Consider the following 23,248-nt stretch of genomic DNA (forward strand, 5'->3'; position numbering starts at 1 on the left):
TTTTTGCACATATGTACATATACCCAACTCATTGGATTTTTTTTATGTCCATATTGGCCGCAAGTGGGACCCCCTTTCGGACATAAGAAATATGAACATAAAATTTTGCTCTGCACATCCCTGTAAGAAGGCTCTCCCACCTCCAAGTTCCCAAAATTTTAAATGCTTCCAGAACAATCTCATTCTTAGTGGAAGTGGAAGTGAAGTGCTCCTAGGGATGCTGTCATCTTTTAATCTTTGTTATCTTTTCAGTTTGATATTAAGTGCATCCTGGATATTGAATATTTGAAGTTTTTAGTTCTGGCTCTTGGAACCCTTTTAATCTACTTGGATACAAGAACTTATGTTCCCAAATTACAAATCCTTACCATCCCCTCATGCCTTATGCATTTTTGAATAAAAAATACTGCATTAACTTTTTCCTTCCTTCCTTCTAACCTCTTATTTTCCCAGTCTATGCACCCCATCAGAGTGTGAAATATATAAATTTTATCCCTGTATTGTCTTATATATGTTTGATTTGTAGAGAGCACTATATACATGGTCAGTATTCTAGAATAAATTAATAATTATTCTAATAAACACATTTTTCTAACTGTATTCATTCTAAAGCTTTTTCAAATAATAATAAATCATTGTATAATTCTGAATAGATGCCTAGAAATATATTGGTTTGGTCTGGTGGTTTCTTCCATTAGCAGATTTATTCTTTAATAAGCTTCCTTTCAGAGCATGCTACCAAAATGCTCATCCTCTCTCTTATCACCTCCCACTTAAGATTACTGCAACTTACTGTTCACAGGCTCACACTGAACTATCTTTCTCCAATGCAATCTATTCAAAATTTGTGCATCTTAACTTTCTTCAGTGTTGCTATCACTATGTAATCACTCTTCTCGAGTCATTTACATTGGTTTCCTATCCACTTACACCTATAGTTCAAGATTCTCTTACTTTTCTTCAAAGGCAATCACTATGCAATTCCTCATTACCTATCTTCTCTATTTCCCTACACCCTTCCTTATGAACTCAGCTTATTGGGCACGTCACTCTTATCTGTGACCTCCTCCTCCACCGCCAATTCCCAACTCCGTGCTTTCCACCTTGCTGTGCTATATGCCTAGAATAGACTTCCTGAGTTACCGTATGTTATGCTCTCTCTCTGGCCATATGCAAATCCAGTCTATAAACTGCTTTTAAATCCTAACCACATTTTTACAATAAATACACTTCCCAAAGACTCTTGTTTGTCATGTATGTTACTCTTGACTAGACTGTAAGCTCCATTGAGCAGGGACTGTCTCTTGCGTGTATGCACTTTAGAAATGATAAATAGCAGCAATAGTAGAGGTAGTAAGGCAAACCAATTTTCCACACAATATGGCAATAATAGATTATTTTAAGTAGATGTAATAATATCATGGTGTTATCATATTCATTCAGACTCTATCTTTGTTTTTGTTTTTGCCTTTTTTTTTTTTTTTTTTTTAGAGATTAGCTATAGCTGGGTTTTTAATGAGTTCCCCTCCTTTGTGGCAGAAGATAGCCGACGCTTTATCTCCCAGGAGACAGGAAATCTCTACATCTCCAAGGCACAGGCATCTGATGTTGGCAGTTATATCTGCCTGGTAAAAAACACAATGACAAATGCAAGAGTTATGAGTCCACCAACTCCACTAACACTGCGCAGTGATGGTAAGTAGTGCATTACAATACTCTAAAAGTGATCTATTCAACCTAAATGTCAATTGTATTGAGGCAAAACAGAGAACTTTTCACCTTTTCTTACTTCAAAGAGATTTACTTAATGGGTTTTCCTATTTTGTAGCTAAGCTTTATTAAATCTGGCCCCTTGAGATCACAACATATCATGTTTGTACTGATTCAGCTTATTGTACTCGTTCTGGAAATTGTAATTTTGTTAGCATCAGTCATTATTTAAAGCATAAATGTCTGCAGGCATCTGTAATTTGTTAAAATGCAGTAAGAAAGTGTGTACATTTTATGACAGTAAGAAAATGATTTACTATCTGTGAAGAAGGTTTCATTAGAGCTAATAGCAAGACTTAAACCTGTAATAAACTGGTACACAAGTGGTCATTTCAAAATCTATTTGCTGCCTTACGTTCCATATATTTCAATAAATTGTTGTTGCCAAATGATGCAACAGTTTGGCATTTATTTGATGTCCTCTTTGTCTTGGTACTATTTTATATGTTTAGTACTTTTCTGTACCATCCTATGCAGTTCTGAGTATTGAAGAATAAAATCTGATATGATTCTACAATGGCAAGCAGGTCTAACATAGTCGCACTTGTGCCTGGCCACATGGTCACATGTGCCAAATTGCAATGAGCTTCTCTCAAGCTCCAAGCTCTAAACTGTTCTAAAATGTTAAACTCTGGAATTTGTTGCCAGAGAATGTGGTTCGTGCAGTTAGTATAGCTGTGTTTAAAAAAGGATTGGATAAGTTCTTGGAGGAGAAGTCCATTACCTGCTATTAAGTTCACTTAGAGAATAGCCACTGCCATTAGCAATGGTTACATGGAATAGACTTAGTTTTTGGGTACTTGCCAGGTTCTTATGGCCTGGATTGGCCACTGTTGGAAACAGGATGCTGGGCTTGATGGACCCTTGGTCTGACCCAGTATGGCATTTTCTTATGTTCTTATGTTATGTACCACTAGGTTAGGGGTGTGGAACTCCAGTCCTCAAGATCCACAAATGGGCCTGGTTTTCAGGATACCCATAGGGGTACATTTTAAAAGACAGCGCGTGCGCGTACTTTTGTTCGTGCATCAGGCATGAACAAAAGTACGCTGGATTTTATAAGATAAGCGCGTAGCTGCGCGTATCTTATAAAATCCGGGGTCGGCGCACAAAGGGAGTGCACATTTGTGCAACTTGTGCACGCCGAGCCCTGCGTGCGCTGCCCGTTCCCTCCGAGGCCGCTCCGAAATTGGAGCAGCCTTAGATGGAACTTTCCTTCCACCCCCCTGCACCTTCCCCTCCCTTCCCCTACCTAACCTGCCCCCCCGGCCCTATCTAGACACCCCCCCCCACCTTTATCTGAAAAGTTACTACTGCCTCCGGGCAGTAGTAACTTATGCGCGCCAGCGCAGCAGGCCCCGACACAGGCCGCTGTGTCGGGGCACTCAGCCATGCCCCCAGACCGCCCACACGCCCCCGATCCAAAACCACGCCCCGTGGCCATGCCCCCAACCGCCCCTTTTGCAAGCCCCGGGACTTATGTGCATCCCGAGGCTTGCGCGCACCGCCGAGCCTATGCAAAATAGGCTCAGTGCGCGCAGTGGGGTTTTAAAAGGGTTACGCGCGTACCTTGTGCACGTAACCCTTTTAAAATCTGGCCCAAAATGAATATGCATGTACTAGATTTACATACAATGGAGGTAGTACATGCAAATCTATCTCATACATATTCATTACGGATATCCTGAAAACCAGGCCTGTTTGTGGTTCTTGAGGACCAGTTTGCCACCCCTCCCCTCGTCCCTTCTAGTCCTTCAGTGGCCAGAGAGATCAACCGTCCTCCATTAATATTTGACCGTAAACTATAAAGCACTTCTTTGAACCACTATCTTTTTTATTGAGCCTGTTCATTCTTCTTACTTTTTCCTTCCATTCTTCTTCTTCCTTCTTCCTCTGCGTTTTGCTATTTTGTCTGGTTACATGTATTCACTATATAAAGTAAGCCTTATTTTTTTATGAATTTTTTTAGGCACCAACTACTGTTTTGGCTTTCTTTTGAACCTTAGATTTTTTTTTTCTTTTTGACTGTTTCTTATTAAGTATTTATCTCATTCTGCTTGTTTTATGGATAAGGAGGTCGATTTTAAAAACCATTTATGTAGGTTAAATAATAAGGGGTACATTTTATAAAAAGTGCGAGCGCGTACTTTTGTTCGCGCACCAGGCACAAACAAAAGTATGCCGGATTTTATAAGATACACGCCCGTAGCCGCGCGTATCTTATAAAATCCGGGGTCGGCGCGTGCAAGGGGTTGCACATTTGTGCACCTTGTGTGCACCGAGCCCTGTGCACGCTAACCGTTTCCCTCCGCCTCCCCCCACCTTCCCCTCCCTTCCCCTACCTAACCCACCCCCCCAGCCCTATCTACACCCCCCTACCTTTATTCCCAAAGTTACGCCTGCTTGAGGCAGGCGTAACTCGTGCACGAGGGCCAGCTGCCGGTATGCCAGATTCCGGTCCGGGGGCTGGTTCGGAGGCCGCGGCCACGCCCCCGGAACACCCCCAGGCCGGAACCACGCCCGCGGCCACGCCCAGGAATGCCCCCAGGTGATGTGCCGCCACAACACACCCCCCGATACCCCCCCCCCCAGGAAAGCCCCAGGACTTACGTGCATCCCGGGGCTTGCGATGCCGTCGAGCCTATACAAAATAGGCTCGGCACGCGCAGGGGATGTTTGTGGTAGGTTTTCGGGGGTTACGCGCATAACCCTTTGAAAATCTACCCCTAAATGTTTTACCTACTCTCTGAAAATTGCCCTTTCAATGTGAATAAAATTATGCACAATGTGGAAGAACATGGATTTTTAGCCACAGTAAGACAAAGCGTTCCTGGAGAGCATTTTGAGATTAAAGGAGTAAAGGTATGCACTGAGATTGCATTTCAAAATCTTCACACAGCAAACATCAACTCATGGAAAATGCAGGTGCAAGTGACCTTGTGCTTTCTGCCCACAGCATGTATCAAAACGGAAGTATGCATGTGTACCTTCACTTTGATTATTGATGCAACCACATGGGTAAAAGATATGCAGAATCTTCATTCTAACATGGACACTTTGAAAATTGTCCCCCAAATGGCATCAGAATATGTCACAATAGAATCTGCCCCGCCATAGATAAAGTTTGGCAGGGGCTGATTCCGGTGTATAAAGTCCTGTAGTTGGCAAACTGGACCCTTGATGGTGGAGGAACACCAAGTGTGACTACAAGCATGCTCCACAACCCAGAATGGTGCTCCCCAAAGCTAGTTTTTATTTTCTGAGCTTGGAACTGAATTTAGTAGAAAAGGAAAAATAACCATTCTGGTCTCTTTACAGTTCAACAGGCCTGTTAATGCCATGCAGGTATTCTAGCATCTCTCCTTTCAGCTCTGTGCTAGAGGTGCAGTCTTCCCAGAGCATGGAGGATATCATTTTAGGTGATGCAGAAAAGGCCCCATCAATGTCCAGTCCATGTGCTTAGGTCCAGCAGTTCTGCTGTGCCAGGATGCTTCCCTCCAACCCTTATTGAATTGAGTCCTATTCACAGAGTCCCGGTAGGGAGCTGGTGATTAGCAAGTCCTGAAAAAAAAAGGTTGACAGTTCACCTAGAGAAGTTGAATATTTTCCCCTTTCATTCTGAAGGTGACAAAAGTTTGATCCTTTGAAATGGATAGAAGTAAGTTCTCCAGCAGTTGTGGCTGAGCTCTTGTTCAGTTCTCCTAAGAATATAGAGATAAATAATATTTAATAGAGTGCCTAACTAAATATGACACCCATACAAACTCAATTTTCAAACATAAGGTACATTCATGCCAATTTTTAACCAATGCTAAGTATTTAATATGGGAGGCCAAATTTGAGCCACCTAGATTTAGGTAAATTATCAGCCAAAAATGTAGGTGCCTAGTTTCAGCTGAAAATATTCCCAAATCAAGGCAGCCAAAATCTGGCCATCACATATGAGGACACTGAAAATGAGTGCCTAACCCTCCCCTGAACCCCCTTAGGCATGCATTGAGTCCCTTTCATCTTGCCTAGTCCCAGATACTTGCAATCCCCTCCCCTCACAAACCAAAAGTGCCAGTTTTAAGGGATAGCAGCAGCACCATATGCGCGCACTCACACACCCTGATTTCTGAAACACACTGGGATTTCTGATGCATTTCTGATGCCATTATTCCATGCTGCCAGCCAAAAAAACAGTTTACAGAAGAAACAAACATCAATTATCTATGATTTAAACTGAGGAATAGTCAATTGTGAGATGTGAACAAACATGATCAGTATAAAGTGCATTTCCCTGCCTATTAAAGCTCTAGTTAGGTAGCTGAGAGTCCCAGGAGAGATGGAAGATCCTGAACTCATCTCTGCCAAACAAGAAGTGCCTGTTGCAGGAGTTATTGCTGCTATTACAAACCGACAAATGTACAAAACAAAGAAACATAGGAATGGTAACTTTAAAACAGCCGCGCGGGTGTATATGAACGCGCATATGCCGGCTCGCGCCCATGGACGTGGCCATTTTATAACATGCGCGTGAATATGCACACATCTTATAAAATTGGATGGAAGCACATAAATATGCACGCCATTTTTTATGGGTACGTGTATGTGCAGCTTCTACCGTGAAAGTTGGGGGGGGGGGATTTTTATATAAACACGCGTTGACGCAATTACCAATTAAAACAGTTTGTTCCCACTTTGCCCAGTTACAGGATAGAACTTCCTAACCCCCTAGCTAACTTACCTCTCTTTTACCCTACCTGCCCCAACCCTTAAAATCCCACCGACTAGCCTAGGGCTTTTTGTTTTATAACTTACATGCCATCTATAGCAGAACTAAAATTGCATGGTAAGGGACCCCGGCGTGTGCTTTTGTGCGTAAATACTTGAGTGCTGGTTTCCATTTAAATTCCTGGAACTCCTGTGTGGGCCCAGACCACGCCCACTCCCCGCCCCTTTTTTGGACTTTTTCTTTTGTGTGCATAGTGGGAGATAAACTCATCCATGGCCGCTTCGTAAAATATTAGCGCTGTGCGCCGGCCCGAGAGAGGCACGTATCTCTGAATTTGGCGCGCGTAGGGCTCTTAAAATGTTACCCCATAGGTTTCTTATACTGGTTCTGAGCTTTAGTGAGCTATGCTGCCTTGATAACTGCAGCTTGTTTATGGTATTTGCCAAATTCATGCTTTATCGGTGCTTGTTGCTGTGAGCCAACGCACCTAATTTTGTTTTGTTTTTTATTTCTTACACGTGAAAAAAAATATTTATTCACATTTGCATTTGCATAGGACATAAAGTCTACTTAGTGTCTGGGTACTTGCCAGGTACTTGTAGCCTGGATTGGCCACTGTTGGAAACAGGATGCTGGGCTTGATGGACCCTCGGTCTGACCCAGTATGATAATTTCTTATGTTCTTATAAAATTGATTTTCAGTTTATAAATACAATTTTACATTCATTGAAAATGTATACATGTGAAGTAGAAAAATTAAACAAAGTGAATATACATCCCTAGATTACTCTTACCACTGGAAGAATGCCTAAGCTAAGCTTTGGCTGGGAAATGGCAGGGGCATCCATTAGGGGACCACGCTGGACTGGGGGTGGGGAGCTTGCTGCTTCCCCATAGACCACCAGGAATTTGGTGCAAGAGGGGATTGGGGGGGGGGGGGGCTTGCATTAGGACATGTGGCTCTTTTAACACAGTGCACCCGGTGCATGCAAAGGTCAGCTGAGCTCAGCTCCCTCAGGCTGGTCGAAAACTTGTTCTTCATTGAGGAGTGCTTCTCTTTTTATGCAAAACTGGGCCTGCAAAGCCTTGCTTGTGTACCCATTTTCATAGGCTTCTACATTAATGAACTGCTTTGCATGATTTTACATCATAGCAGCTCATTTATGTTGAATTTTAAATAGACATTCACAAGTAGTGGACTATACAGGAATGGTTACTAATGTGAATGAGACCTTTGCTCAACAGTGGCCTTCACGTGCAAAAATGTGCAAAATGTCGATATTTTTAAACAATTCTTTATTGAACTAGAAAGGAGAAAGTGGATGGGCTTTGTTATTGGTTAGATTTTCAAAAGGTCAGCTAGGATCTATATACTACAATAAGGACTTACACTGCTAGATGTGCTGAATTCACATTGGGTTTTTAGTCACCTGAAAATATGTGCAATTTCACCATATATACACTTTTACCTATAAGAGGTATTCTGGAGTGGGAGGTGGTGGTGGATTTCAAGGGTATGGTTGGAAACTACATGCATACATTTAAATTTCAAAGAGCTGCAGTCTCCTTCTCTAACCTGGCCGATATAGTAGGAGTTTTGGTGTATTGCCTCCCTCCCCACCTCCGCCACACACACATGCACACTGCACATTGAGGTAAGGGGGCCACACATCCTGCATCCTGACACATGCCTCACCTCTACCCCTGTGCACCAAATTCTTGGTGGCCCATGAAATAGTGGGGTAAGCCTTGAGGAGGCCAGTAGTGGTGGGGGGGGGATCCACTATGGAGCTTTAGCCCATTTATTTTATAAGGGGGCATGGCTTTAGAGGGCAGGGATCATCAAGAAGCTCCTTTTCTTAAATTCATGGGTTATGCCAGGGTTGGGGGAAATTGCTGTGTCCCCACAGACTGTTCCTTTGTGGTGGGTGGTTTGCACAGGCCATGTAGCCCCATTAATGCAAAAAATAGGGCCACTATCTCTTGTTGCCAAAGGTGGGAACGTGCAACTGTGATAGCAAATGAAAAAATGTTCGAAAAATTTGCTATGGATGCAGATCTGTTCCACGCTTAACTGAATCTGCAACAAATATTCATGAAAATAGGTCTCTAACCCTCTGAAAATATCATGGGTTAGTACATCAGCCTCTGGTGGTGATCCTGAAATTTTTTTCAATGCTAGGTTTTACAACTGGCTTATTAACTACTTAAAGGGCAATTTTCAAATCATTCATGTCACAAATCCGCCTGCTATACAGTACCCCCACCAGCAGAGATCATCAGCATGCCTCACTCACAGCCTTCTTGCTGATCCCATGAGGTGGCGACTCCAGCCCTACTTATTACTACTACTTATCATTTCTATAATGCTACACGACATACAGAGAGCTGTACAAAATACAAAAACACAGTGCCTGCTAAATAGAGCTTACCATCTAATAAGATAAACATACAGGACAAGAGACTTAACCCAGCCTGTCCATTCTGCCCTTGCCTCTTCATCAAGTCAGCTTGGCTCCTTGACTTGGCCATCTGTGCTTTCTTGCTTACCTTGGTCTCCTGCCTTGCCTTGTGGCCTTTCCAGCCTTCCTGCCCTGCTCTGTGGTCTCCTGGGCCTTCATGTCCTGCATTATAGTCTTTGGGCCTTTTAGGTTCTCCTAGCCAGCCTAGCAACCTATTTGGGCCTTCCTGTTTATTGTTGCTTGTTTTGTATACTCCTTGTCCTGTCCAGACCAGTCTTTGTCTTGTCCTGCCCAGTCCAGTCCCTGTCTCCAGTCCTGTCTTATCTTGTCTTCTACATTCCCTAGCTCTAGACTAGGCCTTGCCTTGTCTTGTCCTGTACAGTTCATGTCTGTGGCCCCAGCCTGTGCCTTGTTCCAGCCTCCAGCCAGGTCAAGCTTCCAGCTGGTATCATGTCCAGTTCCATCAAGTCCTGCTGGACACCAGACCCCAAAGGCTCAACCTGCAGAGGAGGTGCCCTGCCTAGAAGTCCTGTGCCACCACTGTGGGTTTTCCCCTAGTCCTAGCAGGACCTCCAATCATGACAATTTAACCATGTAAATTGCTATTTTATTGACTAAAATGGCCCGCGCCATTTTTAAATATGGTGCAGGCCATCCAGTGCTCCCTCCATGTGACAGGGGCCGGCCAATGGCAAGGATACCCTGTCACATGGTAAGGGCAAAGGGCCATCGGCGCCATTTAGATTAGTGGCAGCCGACGGCCCAGGAGTGGGAGATCACTCCCGGGACACCCACTGGACCACCAGGTACCTGTAAAAAGTTTTTGGGGGGGTCGGGAGGGTGGAGGAAGCTAAGGGGCGGATTTTAAGAGCCCTGCTCGCCTAAATCCGCCCAAATCCGGGCGGATTTAGGCGAGCAGGGCCCTGCGCGCCGGTGAGCCTATTTTACATAGGCCTACCGGCGCGCGCAGAGCCCCGGGACTCGCGTAAGTCCCGGGGTTTTCTGAGGGGGGCGTGTCGGGGGGCGGGCCCGAACCGCGCGGCGTTTTCGGGGCGTGTCGGGAGCGTTCCGGGGGCGGGCCCGGGGGCGTGGCCGCGCCATCCGGACCTGCCCCCAGGTTGCGTCCCGGCGCACTAGCGGCCCGCTGGCGCGCGGGGATTTACGTCTCCCTCCGGGAGGCGTAAATCCCCCGACAAAGGTAAGGGGGGGGGTTTAGACAGGGCCGGGCGGGTGGGTTAGGTAGGGGAAGGGAGGGGAAGGTGAGGGGAGGGCAAAAGAAAGTTCCCTCCGAGGCCGCTCCGATTTCGGAGCGGCCTCGGAGGGAATGGGGGTAGGCTGCGCGGCTCGGCGCGCGCCGGCTATATGGAATTGATAGCCTTGCGCGCGCCGATCCAGGATTTTAGTGGATACGCGCGGCTACGCACGTATCTACTAAAATCCCGCGTACTTTTGCTGGCGCCTGATGCGCCAGCAAAAGTACGCCAAATCGCATGGTTTGAAAATCTACCCCTAAGGGATTAGTTTTAAAGGGTCGGGGTGAGTTTAGGGGTTATTTTTGTGTGCCGTTTTTCCCACCCTCCCCAAAAATGATAAGAGAACCCCCACGAACAATTTTGTGGGGTTTTCCTATCGTTTTGATAGAGCCCCCGATTTCTGATGATTTTGAAAATATTGTTCGATATTTTCAATCTTCCGAAGCCAGATTCACATCCCTAATATCTACCAGCTGCTTCATCACTGTCCAGTCATGATGCCCCCAGGGGGACAATTCACACCTATCTCTATCTCCTGAAAAAGAATATGAATGGGTGTCTGATACTTCACTAACCTCTCCAGCATCAGGTATGTTGTGTTTCTATGGGTGTCAATATCTATAATGAGGAGCTTGAGAGGCATTCTGATTTTCTCTTGCTTCTCTTGGAGAAGCTGTGCTGTCTTTACACTTCATGGAAGTGCACACATTTTGATTACTGGCAGCCGATGGCCCAGCAGCAGGAAATCACTCCCAGGCCCCCCGCTGGACCACCAGGAACTTTGGGTGAGTCTTGTGGGAGGGGGGGTCAGATGGTGGGGGCTGTTCACAAATTTGAGCTAGCTTTTTTGTGCTTTTTTTCTGGCACAAATTTCTCGGCTTACACTCGAGTATATGCAGTACCTCCTTGATCATGTAATGGTCCAACTGACTCCCTCACAGGCATTTTACCATGATTGTACTTGAAAATGGTTTTCTTATGAGTTTTGCTTCCATGGCAAGCTTCTTTTCAAATTCTTTCTTTGCCTTCCTTATCAGTGTTTTGCTTCTAACTTGCCATTACTTATGCTGTTTCCTGTTTTCTTCATTCGGATCCCTTTTTAATTTCTTGAAAGATTCTCTTTTAGTATTATAGCCTCTCTCACGTTGCCTTTTAACCATGCCGGTAGTCGTTTAGACTTCCTTCCACCTTTTCTAATGTGTGGAATACATCTGGTCTGGGTTTCCAAGATGGTATTCCTAAACAATGTCCATGCCTGATCTAAAATCTTAACCTTTGTAGTTGATCCTTTTAGTTTTTTTCTTACCATTTTCCTCATTTTATCATAGTCATATTTTTGAAAGTTAAATGCTGTTGCAGTAGATTTTTTTAGTCCCTCCCTACAATTATTAAGTCAAATTTGATCATATTGTGATCACTAATGCCAAGTGGCTCCAACACTGTTACCTCGTGCATCAAATCCTGTGCTCCATTAAGGATTAGATTTAAAATAGTGTCTTCTCTTGTTGGTTCTTGTACCAGTTGCTCCATGAAGCAGTCATTTATTTCATCTAGGAACTTTACCTCTCTAGAATGTCCTGATGCGAAATACTGGGGTAACTGAAATCAGCCATTATCACTGTGCTGCTGATTTTGTTAGGTTCTCTAATTTCTTTTAGCATTTCATTGTCTGTTCATTTTAGGCAGGTGGACGGTAATACACCCCCTATTGCTACTTTATTCCCTTTTTCACCTGGGATTTCTATCCATAAAGATTCAACATTGCATTTTCTTTCCTGCAGAATTTTTATCCTTATTGACTCAATGCCCTCTTTCACATATTGTTTTACTCCTCCACCAGTTTGTTCCATCCATCCTATCATTTTGATATAATCTGTACCCTAGTTTCACAGTGTCCCATTGGTTATCCTCCTTCCACTAGGTTTCTGAGATGCCAATTATTTCTACCTCTTCATCCAGTCCTTTACACTCTAACTCTCCCATCTTATTTTTTAGACTTCTAGCATTTGTATACAGACATTTCAAAGTAAGTTGTTTATATGTATTAACAACCTACTCATCAGTTGACAAGGGTAAGACACCTCTCTACTGGAATACCCTAATTCCATGTTTTCTTAGTATCCTTCAAAGATGCATCATTCTGAACCAAGCACTTCTGAGTGACTGTCAGCTTTCCTCCATCATATAATTTAAAAGGTACACTATCTCCTTTTTAAAAGTTAGTGCCAGCAGCTTGATTATATTCTCGTTACAATGAAGCCCATTCTTTCAGAAAAGGCCCTCCCTTCCCCAAAATGATACCCAGTTCCTAACAAACCTAGCATTCTTTTCCCTGCACCATTGTCTCATCCATGCATTGAGACTCTGTCTGCCTCTGGGGTTTTGCTTGTGGAATGGGGAGCACATCTGAGCATGCTACCTTGGAGGTTCTGGATTTCAGCTTTCTACCTAAAATCCTAAATTTGGCTTCCAGAATCTCTCTCCTAGTTTTTCCAATGTCATTGGTATCCACATGAACTAAGACAGCCAGCTCCTCCCCAGCACTATGTAAAATACTATCTATCTATATGATGTGTGAGGTCTGCCACCTTTGCATCAGGCAGGCAGGTTATCAAGTGATCCTCATATCTACCGGCACCCAGCTATCAACCTTCATAATAATTGAATCATCAACTAAACAGCCTTCCTAACCCTTCCCTCTTGGGCACATGCCCCTGGAGACCTATCCTTGGTGCGAGAGGATACTATATCACCTTGAGGGCTATTAAAAAAAACAACCCAAAAACATAACCTTGACCATTTTTCATTTCCTATCTCTGAAAATATCCCTCTTTTACTCCTGAAGTCATATATTTGACAAGGAAGACAAATGAAATATGCACCATCTACAAGTTATGGCTGGTGTCAGAGGCACAAGCCAGTTTTCTGTAAGAGCAGTCAGATCATAACATCTATTTTATTATATTATATTTATGTGGAAAATAAATAATATTTTGACTTTATGTTGAATTCAGCACAAATATAGAAGTAGACTTGCCTTTTATTAAGCTTTATTTCCATAGCTACCTCTCAAAGGAAAAAGTATCTTCTTGATAATAGGAAAATTAAATAAAAACATTAAGAAGTCCTTGACTGGTTCTGAATAAAATGAATACCTCATTTGTGTAGATGTCCTTGCAATAAACCATTTTATGTAATTCAATTCTTACTTTGAGTAGATCCGTAAAAGTGATTTAGAAATCTGTGTCAAAATATGCTGGGGGGGGGGGGGGGGGGGGGTTCAGTAAAAAAAAAAAAGCATGCACCATTTTCTTAAATCTCATTGTTTTAATATGAAAATTCTTTAAAATGTTTTAACATGAAGTAAAAACAGGCAAGGGCATTGAAAACCAGTAACCCAGATCCTGATTGAAAATCACAAAATAGTATGACTACTGGCATTCTTAGAAAGCTTTCTCAGATATCAAAACATAAAGTCTAGAATACAAAGCTGTCAATAATTATTCATTCAAATCCTGCTGAGTGGATAAATGTATCACTGAATATCTGGTTAAATCCTTCCACATCAATGGGTAGATTTAGGGAAGGTATTTGTGTGGACAGTTTTCTGCACAAATTTAGCAGACTAGAATTGAAAGTTGTGCAACCCCAACCTAAATTTATAAAACTCATCCCAGAAGGCACTGATTGGCCCCTTTCTTGTTTGGATAAATTTGTATATGTAACAATTTTACCCAAAGTACTTGCCCAGCTAAAGGTACTATTATCATGGTTGTGAAAAAACAAAACCACTTTCAAAAACGTTATCATTTTTCCAAACCCAACTATCATGGTCTTGATAGATCATCCTGATCCAAATGGAGAGACTAAAATAGTGAGATTCAGTCTGATGCCCCAGTTGATGAAGATACTTACACATTCACAATATTTTCCCTCCAATACTTCAGCCATAGCAGCCAGCAACAATGGCATGTGTTGATACCTGGATATCCTATAAAATTGCTGATTGACACTGGGAGCATCAATAAAATGTAATGACTCAACAAACTTATGATGCATTACCCAATAAATTGACATTGAATGCAACACCAATGCAGTATTCCTATGGGAATTCAAAATCTGGCATCTTTTAAGCACATATTACCTCCAAAGACTTGTCCACCCTGGCCCATCTGTGTTGTGGTTAGTAGCCCTGACACTATTTGGCTACCAGCCAGCCACTGAACTGGGACTATTTCAGATCGCTCTACAGGCTGAAGAGTGGCAAGGAACTGGAAAACTAAAAATCAAGAAAATTGTATTCACATAAATTAATCCATTCAAGTAGTAGGTCTGCCATGCAAATACTTTTTCACCTTTGGACGCTCATGAAGAAAGAACTTGCACAACTGGAAGAACCTGATATAAAACGTGTCAGTGGACAAAGCCCATGAGTCTCCCAGTTGTCGTTGCCCAGAAATCCAAGCAACAAGGTAAAATATAACTTTGTGTTGATATGCTGCTACCCTGAGGTACAGGTGCATTTAAATAAGAGCAATACATCATACTTACAGTGGATGACATCATTCCAGATTTGAATGGAACACAATTTTTCTCCTATGTGCTAGCTATCACAAACTTGAACTTCATCCAAATTCAAGGTATATAACCACATTTAAGACTTTCTTTGGTTTAAGGCACTATGAGTATTTGAACCTTAGCATCTCTTCTTCTGCAGAGATATTCCAAAATACCATTCATGAAATGCTTAAGGACTTAAATGAGTCCTAAATATCAGAAATAATATCTTGGTATGTGACAATACAGCTAAAAAGCATGGCAGCTGTCTAACAACTTTTTTCAGAGACTCCAGGAACACAACTTTACTCTGCCAGAAGAGAGATTTGGGACAGGGGGTGCAGGGGTAGAATTTATTGAAAAGGTTAGGATTGGGGTGTACACTATGCAATTTAAACATTTAAGTTTTGTGTTTCTTTTATATGAGAGCTGCCTCTAAAGGCTACCTGGGGGTGAGGGTCTTGTAAAAGACCCCTAGGTGTTATACACACTGGTAGGAGAGTGTGGATTGGATTGATATGTCTCTTTAAGAAGATTGTGGCCCCATGTGAAGGGGCCACTATCACATGGCTTTTAAGCTACAGTATTTTTCCTATGTGTTTTTTTACCTGCACAATTTTCTAAGTTGCGTTACCAAATATCGCAGCGTAGTAAACCCGGATAGTGTTGCCATGGATTAGTAAATGCCCCCAAAGTCTTTTGTTAAAAATTGTGCCACACTATGACTGCCTATGTAGACTGATTTCGATGGATGGCACCAGACACAGCTTATGGAAAAAGAGTCACAAAGACTCTGTAGTCAGTGTGCACCGACTCCTTTTTCCAATGAAGGAAAGCCAGAGAATAAATAGAAAAGCCATGCTGGTCTTCAGTCTGGTTAGTGCAGTGGCCACTGGTCAAAGACAATGCAGTTGTTAAAATAAATCTCTCTCTGCAGTCTGCACTGGAGTGAGGGGGACCACAAAAAGATGGAGCATAACATGGCCTTCTAAATTAGAGCATGGAGGAGCACTTTTACGTTATTTTCCCCTAACACACAGGAAAAAATATTCATATGATATAAGGGCATTTGGTTAAGGTTTTTTATGATGTTGTTCAAGCTACAACCTTGCTGTGGAAGTCTGTGGGCCCCTGATTAAATCAGTGTCTTGTAATATCTTTTATCATTTTGTACACTCGTAATTCTGAGTGCTGGAAACCACAGAAATAAATATTCTGTTTGTTATTGATACCCTCCTTTAATTCAAGGTGTAGGTATATTCAGAGGCTGGTATCAAAACAAGAGGGAAGAGGGGAGCAGTCAAAGTGTGTCAGAGGGGAGATCTATGTAGTTGTATTTCCCTGTCCAGCTGAGGAATACAGCCTTGGCCTCTGTGTCGGGTCCACTATTACCATCTGCTCGACCTGTTTTGTTATTGGCCCTTTCTGAGAAATTGCTGCTCAGCTCCAAAAGTAATAGCATCAGCTACTTCTTCTCACATTTCATGTGCCCCAACAGGGGGGGAGGGGGGGGGAGATAATACTAAAAGTGCACAATGAAAAGTGCAGTCAAAATATAGGTAAAAATGAATGTAGTAAGACTACCAGAATAATACATTATTACAAAAAAGTGGAAGTTCCATGTTTAAAATTTTAAAAGCACAAGAATTATTGAAAGTTTAGCACACTTTTCTTAAAGTGCACATTTTAAAAAGTTTATTACCAAATACCAAGCCCAAGCCCAGGCCTGATGCTGCGAACTGACATGGAGACCAGGTCCCTACTCCAGGGCCTTGCTCCAATGCCATGACCCAACCCAATGCCATACATCAAAATGGAGCCAGCCTCTGGGGTGAATGTGCCGGAGTTAAATAACTCCGCCACAACCCCAGCAGACACAGTCATTTGGCACTGAAGCACCAAAGAAAGAAAAGGACTGAGAAGAGGAGCTCCCAGGCCTGGGCTCACAGGCCTGATCCTGGGACAAGTCATGTCGTCAAGCCTGGGTCCTGGTCTAGGCTGCGGTGTTAGGACCTAACCTACGTGTTGGATCATGGCGTCTGGTCTGGGTTCGGGCCAAGACCCCAGCTTAGGAACCCGGCCTCTTTGTTGGGTCATTGCGTCAGGCCTGGGCTCAGCTCCAGCCTAGGCCAAGTCCCAGGTATCAGGACAAGGCCTCCCGGGCTTGTCGCAGCGTGGGGTCTGGGTCCAAGCTGAGACCCCAGCATTGGGACCCTGCCTTCAGGTTGGTTTACAGCATCTGGACTGGGTCCGGGCGTGGCCTAGGCTCAGGTGATGCCCTGGCTTCAGACGTAGACCTAGCCCCAATGCATTGGTTTAAAAAGAAGTGAACGAATAAGGTTTGTTTCATTCAGGGGGCCCCCATTCGGTTCCCCCCCACCCCCCCCCCCACCCCCATGAAATGAATTAGCTTTATTTATCATGTTTAAATGAATGCACATCCCTAGTAAATGCTTACATGATCCAGCACGCGCTGAGGCCTCCTGGTACGTAACTTTACTGCTGCTATGGATGGCGTATAAGTCATCAACTAAAGAAAATTAGGCAGATCAGCAGGGTTTTAGGGGTGGGGACTAACTGGGGGTAAGGAAGGCTATTAAACTAGGGGGATTTGGAAGACCTACCTCTTAACTGAAAGAACTGGGGAGGAACTTATAAAACAGACAATGGTGTTGGCATGTGTCCCTTTTAACTTGTGCTACTTATTGTTATTTATTTATTTATTTTTTATTTAAAATTTTTATATACCGACATTCATCAATGATTTCACATCGGTTCACAGTGTAACGCAAACAAACGCCTGGGATAGCGCTTATGCCATAGCAGTGGTTTTTGCATGCATCCTTTTACAACTGGGCACACTCGTGCGCATGGCCAGGCTATTTAATAACATGTGCTGATGTATGCACGTATGTTATAATATAGCTGCATCCCTGGGTGCAGGCCGACAAATGTGTTCTCGTGTGCGCCTGCACACCGATTTAAAAGTTATTGTCCCAGTGTAATAGCAAAATCAGAGACAAAAGAACAGATCAATTGTACTATACATCATCTGAATTGATCAACCCCTGCAGACCTAAGCCACAGAGCATTCTTCTAAAGGTTGAAAAAAAGATGAAAATGTTCTAGAAATTATGAACACATTTTCAATTTTAAACAAAGTTTGAACTAATTCTGCATGTCAGTTTTCCTATCTTTTACCAGGGGATTTAATTTTCAGTAATTTCAGAAAGAAAAATAAAATAGAAAAAATTGTACAATGAAAAATGTTGTGGAGAAAATCACTGTGGTACCTTTGTCCTTAAGAGTTCAATTTAAGAATCTGAAAGATCTCTAAGGTGGATTTTTTTGCACTTCATTGTGCTTGCATAAGATTTTCTATGGATTCTTTCCTTGCCAAAATTTGTGGGAAACTCCTTTGATAAAAGATTAAAATTATGAGAGAAATGGCATAGAAAATCTATATCAACAAATCAAAAACAAATCCAAATAAAGGGAAAAAATATTGCAAACGCAAAACAAAGATCTTATCCCGCAAAGTGAAAAAACTCCACTGTGCTCACTTCATGAGAAAAAACTAAAAATGTAGACCTTCATAAATAGAAACCGTGGGCCAGATTTTTGTACCTAAGCACAAATCTACAATCGATTTTATAACATGCGTGCGCAGCCACGCGCATGTTATAAAATCTGGGGTCGGCGCGTGCAAGTGGGTGCACACTTGTGCACCTTGCACGTGCCGAGCCCTAGGGAAGTCCCGATGGCTTTCCCCGTTCCATCCGAGGCCGCTCTGAAATCGGAGCGGCCTCGGAGGGAACTTTCCTTCCGCCCCCCCTACCTTCCCCTCCCTTCCCCTCCCTTACCCAATTTAACCCACCCCCCAGCCCTACCTAAATCCCCCCTACCTTTATTTTTTTATTTACACCTGCCTCTGGGCAGGCGTAGGTTGCGTGCTCCGGACAAGTGCGGCGCACGATCCCCGGGCCCAGTGGCAGTGGAGAGGCCCCTGGGCATGCCCATGCCCCACCCCTACACCGCCCCACCCCACCCATGCCCTGCCCATTTTTTCAAGCGCCAGAACTTACACGTGTCCCAGGGCTTGCATGCATCTCCGGGCCTATGCAAAATAGGCTCGGCGCGCGTAACCCTCCCCACGCGCGTAAATCCACCTGGATTTATGCTCGTAAGCTTTGAAAATCTGCCCCCTAGTATGTTAGCTAATAGCTCACCACTTGGTTCCATAAGTTATAATCATGGGTCCAAAATCTCAATGGCAAATCAATTTTTAGATATTGTTTTATAAATATTTGCAAATAAAACTTTACTTGTATTAGTACAAAATGAAAACTTGATTGTAGTTCCAAATACTTAGTGGGTGACAAAATGTTTAAAAGTCCAACACAGAACTATGTTTTGCTGAATGCTGCTTCAGGAAATGTTTCACAAGCAACGGTTAGGCAGGTATCTAATTCAGATCCACTATTTGATATTACTTCTGTGAAATAGCACAACACATATTTGAATTTTAGAGCATCCAATGAGATGCTGATTTTCTTAATCATGTGACTCACCTGAACAATCCACATTACTGCCATAATTGAGAAAAGAATTCTTTAAAAGTGTTCCGCTAAAGCAAAGAGTACCATGCAATTCTTCATTAAGACCTACTGGTTGTATAATTTTGGAGCAAGTTCTTCTATCTACAAGGGCCAGAGACTAATCTACTTGAATTTTCGTGAGCCATATTGTATATTCCATCTTGGAACTATACAACCAGTGGGTCTTAATGAAGAGATTAGGTGGTTCTCTGTGCTTTAAAGAAATGGTTTTAAAGAATTCTTAAAAAAAAAATTAAATATGCATTGTGTTAGTTTCACAGAAATGATAACTAATGGCGGAGGTGAATTAGATGCCCATCTAGCCCTTACTTATGAAGCATTCCTTGACAAAATATTCAGCGAAACATGGTTATGTGTCAGACCTTTAAACATTTTTCACCAGCTAAGTATTTGGACCTTCAAACAAGTTTGCATTTTGCAATAAAACAATTTTTATATGCAAAGATTTATAAAAATATTTAAGAACTGATTTGCCATTGAATATTGGATCTATGATTGTAACTTGTGGACCCATGGCCTGAACTATTAGCTAACATACCAGGTTCCCATATATAATGGTCCATATTACTATAGAAAATCAATATGTAGGCAAAATAGAAGAAACTTGCAGAGAAGAATTGGTTGTAAAGATTCATGTGGCAAAAAAAATATTGGACAGAAACTGAGGACAAAGGGAAAAAACAGCAATGGCAGCACAAAGTAATAACAGGAACCAAAACTCTAAGGGGTAGATTTTAAAAGGGTTACTTGCATAAGTTATGCGCGTAACCCTTTCAAAACCCCCCTGTGCGTGCCGAGCCTATTTTGCAAAGGCTCGGCGGCGCACGCAAGCCCCGGGACGCGCGTAAGTCTCGCGGCTTTCCTGGAGGGGTGTCGGGGGTGTGTGTTGCGGCGGCGCATCATCCGGGGGCGTTCCGGAGGCGTGGCCGCGGGTGTGGTTCTGGCCTGGGGGCATTTCGGGGGCATGGCCGAGGCCTCCGAAATCGCTCCTGGGCCGGGGAATTGAGCGGGGGCGGCTGGCCAGTGCATGCGAGTTACGACTCCTCTGGGGGAGGGCGAAGGAAAGTTCCCTCCGAGGCCGCTCCGATTTCAGAGCGGCCTCGGAGGGAACGGGCAGTGAGCGCAGGGCTCGGCGCGCGCAAGGTGCACAAATGTGCACCCCCTTGTGTGCGCCAACCCCGGATTTTATAAGATACGCGCGGCTACGCACGTATCTTATAAAATCCGGCATACTTTTGTTTGTGCCTGGTGCACGAACAAATGTACGCACAGGCGTAGTTTTATAAAATCTACCCCTAATTGTCATCCAGAAATTTGAATTGAGCCCTCACCACTGGCTTCCTCCTGAGACCTTTTATTTTATCCTGGACATCTTGAATTATCATAGTCGACCAACCCACCCACATGCATTTCCTGCTTCTTTGCAAACATAAGAAAATAAGATATTCCATACTGGGTCAGACCAAGGGTCCATCAAGCCCAGTATCCTTTTCCAACAGTGGCCAATCCATCACAAATACCTGGCAAGTACCCAAACTTTAGATAGATCACAAGCTACTATTGTTTATTAATTACCATCATAGCAGTTTATGGATTTATCCTCTAGGAACTTTTCCAAACCTTTTTAAAACCCATTTACACTAACTGCTGTAACCACATCCTCTGGCAATGAATTCCAGAGCCTGAGTGAATAAGAATTTTCTTTGATTTGTTTTAAATGAGCTACTTGCTAATTCGTGGAGTGCCCCCAGTTCTTCTGTTATCTGTGAGAGTAAATAACCAATTTACATTAACTTGTTCAAGTCTTTTCATGATGTTGTAGACTTCTATCATATCTCCCACCCCCCCCCCCCCCCCCTTCAGTTGTCTCTTCTCCAAACTGAACAGCTCTATCTTCTTTAGCCTTTCCTCTTAGGGTAGCCATTCCATTCCCCTTATCAGTTTGGTCGCCCTTCTCTGCACTTTCTCCAGTGCAGCTATATCCTTTTTGAGATGCGGTGACCAGAATTGTACACAATATTCAAGGTGCGGTCTCACCATGGAGCGATACAGAGGCATTATGACATCCTCTGTTTTATTTTCCATTCCCTTCTTAATAATTCCTAACATTCTATTTGCTTTTTTGATTGCCACAGCACACTGGGCCAACAATTTCAATGTATTTTCCACTAAGGGGGAGACAGATCTGCAGTAAAAAGCTAGTATATTCTTGCAAATGCTATTTTAGTCAGCTTTGTTCATCACTGCTGCTAATCCATTAATATTGGCATAGTGCCCTTTCAGAAGAAATCTGTTGGCTTATAAGACTCCAAAAATTGTGATTAATATCACATGCAAGTATATGAGCATGATTTTATTGTCTGAAATTATTATTGACTTACAAACCTCCTGTTACTGTTGAGGAAACAGGCCATTATCAATCCATTTGGTAATAGAATGCCATTAAAGCAAACTCTTAATTTCTGAGTCAGCCACTTATAAATCTTAGTACATCAGCATCATAGGTGACTACATGTCTACCTGGGATGGTGATAACAAGGTCTTATTACAAAAATACACAGGAGTCAAGGGAGCATAGGAACATGCTTGCTTCAAAGATCAGAAGAGAAATATGACATTTTTGAATTCTAAATGCTTGCTTTATACCGTAAAATTTCACTTGATTTGAGACTATAAATTTCAACAGACCCTTGAATAAGATATTATACTGACAAACATTATTCAGTCAGAGTAAAAAATGAGTACAGCATCAGCTATAGAATCTAAAATATATAGGTATAATTATTATTTTTCAAAATGATTTCCTCCCTCTGTTATGCGTGCCGCCAGCGGCAGCCCTGCAGTGCGGGCCTCTCACCTTTCCAGATGGATTCCAGCTGCTGGTTCTTCCTCACTGGTGGTGGTGGGCCACCAGCTCCGACCTCGGGTTCCCTCTGGTACCTCCGGCCCTGCCACACTACCCAGTGTTTCTAGCCAAGATGTCCCTGTTCGTCGGGCCTCTCCGCATGGCCCGCGGAGAGACGCCACCATCAGCGTCGTGCCCCTTCCTCCCTTCCTAGGTGTGCGTGCGCACGCATTGCTGATTCTTTTAAAGAGCCCATGGCTGGAACCTGGCTGCGGACCCGGATGCTGACATCAGACTCCTCAGCGCATAAAAGCTCAGGCCTCGCTCCATAGCATTGCCTTTGCAACAGGTCTCCGAGTACTCCCAATACTCGTTGCTATTCCTGAATCATCTCATCGCTGTGTTCCTGTCTTCCTGGTTCCCGGTTCCTGTTCTCCTAGTTCCTGTTCATCTATGTGTTGGATTGACTCTCTGGATTTGACCACCGCTACGCCTGACTACTCTTCAGCTTCTCTCCAGCCCCGGACTTCCGCTTCGCCTGACCACGTCTGCCTTCTCCATGCCTTGACCATTTCCTTGATTGACTACGCTTGTTTTTCTCCATACTTTGACCACTGCCTGTATTGACTACACCTGCCTTCTCTATGCCCTGACCCTTGCTTTGCACGACTATGCTATAGACTTTCCCGTGTCCAGAGTTCTATGTTGCTTGCCACAACTTCCATTCACCACTGGCTCTGAACCTAGCCTGTCAGTGACGCCTCTCCTCTGGACGTGGACTTTCAAGGCTTAGGCCTTCCTTTGCTTGGGTGCCTCCAGTTCCCCATTGTTCCTTTGGCACCTGAGTCTCCGTACCAAATCCAGTCCAGGATGGAACTACGCCATCTACAGACAGCTGTCTCTGGGCCAAACTACTATTCTTTTCCAGCTAACCTCGAGGCCCACCTAAGTCCTGCTGGCCCCGGCACCCAAAGGCTCAACCCGAGGGGAACTGGTATAGGTGAAGCCCCAGTAGATTCTAGCTT

The 23,248-nt window shown here is 43.4% G+C and overlaps 1 protein-coding gene across 5 annotated transcripts in view; it reads left to right on the top strand.

Annotated features, from left to right (window-relative positions):
* CNTN5 (contactin 5) overlaps nt 1-23,248 on the top strand; it is a 2,626,638-nt gene that overhangs the window by 1,901,569 nt on the left and 701,821 nt on the right. For all 5 annotated transcript variants that reach the window (XM_029602387.1, XM_029602386.1, XM_029602389.1 and 2 more), the window contains one exon: nt 1,492-1,695. In XM_029602387.1, the coding sequence (XP_029458247.1) occupies nt 1,492-1,695 (204 nt within the window). The remainder of the gene's footprint in view (nt 1-1,491; nt 1,696-23,248) is intronic.

Source organism: Rhinatrema bivittatum, chromosome 5, assembly GCF_901001135.1.
Source record: "Rhinatrema bivittatum chromosome 5, aRhiBiv1.1, whole genome shotgun sequence".
NCBI classification, from domain to species: Eukaryota; Metazoa; Chordata; class Amphibia; order Gymnophiona; family Rhinatrematidae; genus Rhinatrema; species Rhinatrema bivittatum.